This window comes from Syngnathoides biaculeatus, chromosome 4, assembly GCF_019802595.1.
Source record: "Syngnathoides biaculeatus isolate LvHL_M chromosome 4, ASM1980259v1, whole genome shotgun sequence".
NCBI classification, from domain to species: Eukaryota; Metazoa; Chordata; class Actinopteri; order Syngnathiformes; family Syngnathidae; genus Syngnathoides; species Syngnathoides biaculeatus.
Window position 1 is genome coordinate 33098408 of NC_084643.1, and position 6087 is coordinate 33104494.

The 6087-nt window shown below is 44.7% G+C and overlaps 1 protein-coding gene across 2 annotated transcripts; it reads right to left on the reverse strand.

Moving 5' to 3' along the window:
- Positions 1-274: 274 nt before the first annotated feature.
- rnf214 (ring finger protein 214) lies at positions 275-6066 on the reverse strand. 2 transcript variants are annotated; one of them, XM_061817270.1, is made up of 8 exons: positions 5925-5947; positions 5720-5827; positions 5497-5561; positions 4074-4321; positions 3840-3973; positions 2683-2911; positions 1202-1399; positions 275-1017 (listed from the first exon to the last, which is right to left on the reverse strand). In XM_061817270.1, exons 3-8 carry the CDS (start codon positions 5558-5560, stop codon positions 418-420), a joined length of 1473 nt encoding a protein of 490 aa, XP_061673254.1. In that variant the 5' UTR covers position 5561; positions 5720-5827; positions 5925-5947; the 3' UTR covers positions 275-417. The 2 variants fall into 2 exon arrangements, with proteins under 2 accessions (XP_061673254.1, XP_061673253.1); XM_061817269.1 differs by lacking the exon at positions 5720-5827 and having other exon boundaries at positions 5926-6066.
- Positions 6067-6087: the final 21 nt, after the last annotated feature.

Below are 6087 nucleotides of genomic sequence, written 5' to 3' on the forward strand. Positions count from 1 at the left end.
TGAAAGCTGCCAATTTAAACTGAAACTCTAGAGGATACATATGCTAAGAAAACATAAGGTAATGGCTCACGTGAGCTTTACACTGGGTTTTTCCTGGCAAAACGCTAACATAAGATAAACATCCACACAAGTTAATTGCCAACACAAGCTAAACTTTGGGAACCAGATGGACTTGCTGCTAACACGATTTGTTCTAGTTAGATAATGGTGCCACCGTTAGCAGAGGCCTGACACCCATCTGAGGAAATAGCAGAAGCTTACGTTAGCTTACCAATTAAACCAACACAAAGACATTGTTTATTGGGAAAGATAGTTTCAATGGTACATTGTCAAAATTCCTCTGCTGATTTCAACAACAGCAAAAAAACCCAAACAATATATAGTATTTAGATGCTATACTAACTACTATTAGCGCTCTCACCTAGTGGGACAGAAGGGACACGTGTTGTTCCCGCTGGAGTCGATCCAAGGGCGGATACAGTTTTTGTGGATGGCGTGGGCGCAAGGGAACGGGTGACAGCTCTCGGTGTCCACGAGCTTCTGGCACATTAGGCAGAGCTTGCGGAGCTCGGCACTTCGGGCAGGCGGCCTGCTCGCGTCACCCTGCGCCCGCGCCAGCAACAGACCCACGTGCTCGGCCACCTGCTCCATTGACATACCTGCCAGAGTCCCACGGGCGCGCTTCACCTTCTGCAGCAATTGCGTCAGGTCCACCCTGCTGCATTGTGGGAAGCGCGCCCCAAGCTTGTCTAGGACCTTGTCCAGCGTGTCAGAAGCGGCAGCAGCCGGCGGGGACGGAACGACCGGGTAGGCGTGGGGCATCGGGGAGGAGCTGAGAGGTGGGGCTTCTCTGACTATGGGTTGTTGTGGTGGGGGGGAATGCACGTGGACCGGAGGCGGCGCATAGATTGGTAGGCCGGGCCGAAGGGGCGGCGGCGTCCGGTAATCAAACACTCCATGGGGCGGCGGCACTGGTGGAAGTCGCGATGTCATCATCTGTCTGAATTTCAGCTCGGCCTGGAGGACACAAAACATCAACGTTGTAAATGTGTCTAAGTAGGTGTGTGTGTGTGATTCTGTATGTGCAAATCTCAGTATCCACGTGCGTATCAGCGTCCGTCCTTCACATACGAGAAGATAATCGGCCACAGTAGGAAACCATTTGGAGTGACTGCAGTCAATGAAGTGTGCGTGGTGGTACCGTGGGTATGTGTGGCAGTGTGGGCACGTTGATCCGTGGCAGGGACTCCAACTTGCGTCCTTTCTGCAACTGCCCCAGGACCTCCTGGAAGCGCTTCTCCAGCTCCTCCTGGTTCCGGCGCACTGCCGCCTCCTTAGTGGCCCAGATCGCTTTCTCCTGGTGATGGGCGGGCCTCAGTGACGACATGTATTCAGACATCTGGAACACACGTTAGCATTAGCATTAGCCATTAACTTCTGTTTTTTTAGAACAGCAGTGTGACAAAAGCTGATTGATGGAAACATCATGTCATTTATCAAGATGGACGTAAGTCTATTGAGCACAGTTGTTGCAACTGTTTTTACACTTTTATTAAAGCAACAGTTTGTTTGTTAAGTCACAAATAGTCAAAAACTGTCACTGATGGTGTAGCGGTACACTCGCCTGACTGGTGTGGGCAGCGTGCATTCAGTTCCCACTCAGTGACAGCGTGAATGTGGGCGCTGATGGTTGTCCGTGTCTAAATGTGCCCTGGGATTGATTGGCGACCAGTTCAGGGTATAGTCTGCCTTGGGATAGGCTCCAGCGACCCGCTACCCGAATCAAGATCAGTAGTGTTGACGATGGATGGGTAGTTAAAAACATCTCCATTGTATACCGCCTCTGATTGGATGCAGTCATGTTTTCAAGTGTGTGGTGATGTCATCATTTACACAATTAGGTCAAGACAGCGCAGTCCGACACCTTTCTGGTTCATGATTTACAAGAAAAACTTGAAAGTTAATTACAATTTTAAAAAATTGACTTCCAATTAGTTCGGCAAACGTCATGTGCCAGTGTTTTGTTATATTATCTGTGTACATGGGGGTTGACGGGTTAGAACATATGCCTCACAGTTCTGAGGACTGGGGTTCGAATCCCAGCTCAGCTTTGCTTGTTCTCACCGTGCCTCCGTAGGTTTCCTCCCACATCCCAAAAACATGGACGCTGGGTTAATTGAAGACTCTAACTTGGGTGTGAAAGTGAATGGTTGTTCTTATGCGAAGATAGCTGGGATTGTCTCCTGCACACTTGCAACCATAGTGAGGATAAGCGGTACAGAAAATGTCTATGTTCGTCTTCTATATCCATTCAAATAATATTTGCTTAAAGATTTCGAAAATCCCAATTATCCCAATGTTAGCGACTTCCAATTGTTTTACTCATGTTACCATGTACTTTTTAGGCAATGTACTTCCCGTGTTTAGTGCTGTTTGCTGGACTTTGAAAATCATTTAGCAATTGCAATAAATACAATTAAATAAGTTAAAATATTTAACTGGTTAGCATTTAGATCGTGGTTCAACAATCTTCATTTAGCTTGTTAGAATTTCAAACAGTACTACTAGTCTTTAGCTTATGTTAGCTAGCAATGCTGAACAAAGTTATTTGGCATTTAGCTTTTATCCAGTATCTTCCCTATGTTGCCATTTAGCCAGCGATGGTCTCCCACTGCATGGTACCGTTACGCGCCAAGCCCGAATGCGTTCCATGGCGACATCCCTCTGCGCCTCCGCGGCATTGATCTCGTCTTGCAGGGCAAGGCTCTCTGTGTCCTTGGCCTCCTGGGTAACTCTGTCCATTTCCTTTCTCAGCTCGACCAGCTCCTCCTGCCAGCGTTGCCGCTCATTGTTCTTTTCCTGTGTTAGCGCCGATAGCTTAGCAGTGGTCTCCTCCAGATCCTTGGACAGTCTGGTGGGCAGAAAAGTCACACACTGTTACTTGTCTTGCTACCATGGCAAACGGTTCGTCATTGTTGGCGGCCAGCAGGTAGTTAGATAGTGTGTACACAGTTACACTCAATATATTGTTAGCATTTATTAATTGATTTCTAGTATTTAGCGTGTTATCGTTTAACCTTTTGACCCAATGTCAATATACGTTAGCGTGCAGTAGACAACATATTACAATTTAGCCACCAGCTAGCAGTGTTTTGTTAGGATTTAGACAGTTGATCGCAGTATTTAGCTCACATTAGTGATTCCCAATCTTTTGTTAGCATTTAGCTAGTAACTACTAGCCTGTTGTTAGCATTTAGCAGTGGTATTCCAACTATTTAGCTTGTGTTATCCTTTAGTGGATTTAGCACGTGTTACCATTTCACCAGCGACTTGCAGTCCTTTGCTAGCACCTTAGAGGATTAAATTTGTTGTCACACGGACAGCACACCTCACCACCGTTCTGCTGCCCTCATACATGTCCTGTACTATTCCAACATATTTCTCCGCCACACTAGACTTACGCATGCAGTACGCAGTTCCCCGTTGGTACTCTGTCTCTAGATCCACAAAGACACAATGTAGCTCCTTCTGACTTTCTCTGTACTTTTCCACGAGCATCCTCAAGGCAAATAATGCATCTGTGGCACTGTTTCCAGGCATGAAACCATACTGTTGCTCGCAGATACTTACTTCTGTCCTGAGTCTAGCCTCCACTCCTCTTTCCCTTAACTTCATTGTGTGGCTCATCAACTTTACTCCTCTATAGTTCCCACAGTTCTGCAACATTTCACCAGCGACTCACAGTGTTTAGCTTGTATCGGTGTTTAGCCTGCATGAACATTACCTTGTTTGACTCCCAGTATTTAGCTTATGTTAGGAAAAGTTAGCTTATTACACACCTGTTCCTTTCATCCTCTGCACGGCTTTTATCTGCGTCAGCTACCTCTTTCTTGGATAGAAAGTTCTTGCGCGTGCTTTTGGAGTTGTTGAGCTGTAGCTTCACTCGCAGTGAGTCCAGCTTTTCCAGCAGAACCTTCACCAAGAAAGCGTTTAGGCTTTGGAGTTAGCATATAGTATTTTAACCAGTGACACCCAGTTCTTTGTGTAATAGCATGTAGGATTTATCCATGAACCTGATGCTCCCGTGTGATCTCGAGCTTCTTCCGCTGCATCTGTGTTGTGTTCTTTTGTCGCTCAGTGTCCTCACGCTTCCGCTCCTTCACAAGGCTGTTGTGCTCCTCTGCTAACACATCGCAATGCTCCAACATGGCCGCCAGCTTCTCATCCCAGTCTGCTGCTGTGTTGACATCGTTGTCGGCTGTCGTACTGATGGCATCTGATGACACCATGTCCGTCTTCACCGACTTCTCATGCCTGATGTCTGTCATGAGTGAAGCATGCATGTGCTTGCGTTAGTATTTAGCCTGTTAGCATGAAGCATTTAACTAGTGGCTATCAGTGTTTAGCTTGTGTTATCATTTACCAAGTGAGCTGTACATAGCGTTTATCCTGATTAGTTCTCGGTGTATAGCAAATGTTGGCATGTAGCATTTAGTCAGTGACTCACATTTGGCTCATGTTAGCGTTTATTGGGGGTGATTGATAACTTAGTTTTTTAGCCCGATACCAGTATAAATAAGAGTACTCACCAATCCCAAGTACAGATACCACTTAATACCTTGGATACATAACATTTTAATGAAAACAATGAAATATTGTGTTGAATTATCATGGATTTCTATTAAATCTGTGACAACTGCTGGAGTTCTTACATTTATTCAGGTACACTGTTTGCTTTTCAGTAGAATACATTTTAATGGAGCTTCAGCAGTGGTATAACAACCTGCAGCCCAGGGTCCATTTGCTGTGTCTTCAACACTTTTGTGTGACACACTTTTACTCAATATAACCTTTGAGACAGCTTTGCACTCTTCCAACTGGAGTAGTGTCCAACCTACAGCCGGGGCACCATTTGCGGCCTGTCCTCCATTTTTGTGCAGTCACTTATCATGTTTTATAATTCTTTTGAGGAGAATTCTGAACAGAAAACATCTACAACCATGTGTTTACTTATTGTCATTTTACCACACACCGCAGTGTGTCAATATCCCAAAATGCCAGTACCGCGGTGGAGCTGCGATGCAAAGGCCCGTTTATAGGTGTTTGCTTATGGCTTTAGCTTTATTTTACTCAAACTATACCTATAAATAGTAAAATCAGAAACCTTGATTATTTTGCAATGGTTTCATTTTCTTCCAGCACCGAAAGAAACTTACTTACTACATCGTTCAGAAAAATCCCACAAAATATATATATTGCTATATACATATCATTTAGCCACTGACTCCAGGTGTTTTGCTCGTTTACCATTCATATGGTCTTATGAGCATGGGAGGAGTTTCTTTTTCATAACAACTCAAACGCTGAACAAACTTTGATTTGACAAGAAAAACGCATGCGCAAATACTGTAGGATATTTCCCAAAGTTTATCCGGAGTCTGTTGTCAATTGTTGTACGTTTTTGGAACATTTTATGTGAAGAGTGAGTCACGTTACCTTTTTCCGTGGTTTCGTTCTCAAACAAGACCGGCTCCTCAGCAGTTTCCATTTTAGCATCCATGCTAACAGAACGAAAGCAAAAAATAATCAGCCTTTTTGTACCACATGGATTTTAGCCACAGTTAGGGAACTACCGCAAATTTGACTTTTTACAATAACGACCACTGTAACGTCTACTTTTAATGAAGTTTGTCCAAGAAGAGTCGCACTGACGACTTACTCTGTCCCCACACTAATAGTGACGGAATCAGACACGAAGATCTTCGATTATCCACAAATTACCATTACTTTATGATCATTTCATTGACCAAATCGCAAGACCGTTGTGCGTATAAAAAATGAAATTCGATCAAATTAAGATTATTTTATCAAAGTGACTGTAGTTTAAAATTGAAATTGATCGTGATTGTCTATTCGAAAGCTTACAGCGTAACACTCGTCCCTGAGCGCGTCCCTGTGAGCCGCAAGACTTCCTGTCACATGACCACAACAGGCACCTCATTGGCTCCTCCCAACCCGCTTGTCACTCACTCCGCCGCTGAGTCGCGGAGCAGGTTAGCTACTGGCCGTGACCGTTAGCAATCATTG

Coding starts and splice junctions, on each gene's coding strand:
- rnf214 (XM_061817269.1), bottom strand. CDS start 5,560: ATGGATGCTAAAATGGAAACTGCTGAGGAGCCGGTCTTGTTTGAGAAC. Junction 4,322..5,496: donor GAACGAAACCACGGAAAAAG/GTAACGTGACTC, acceptor CACTCATGACAG/ACATCAGGCATGAGAAGTCG. Junction 1,400..2,682: donor TTCGGGCTTGGCGCGTAACG/GTACCATGCAGT, acceptor CGTGTGTTCCAG/ATGTCTGAATACATGTCGTC.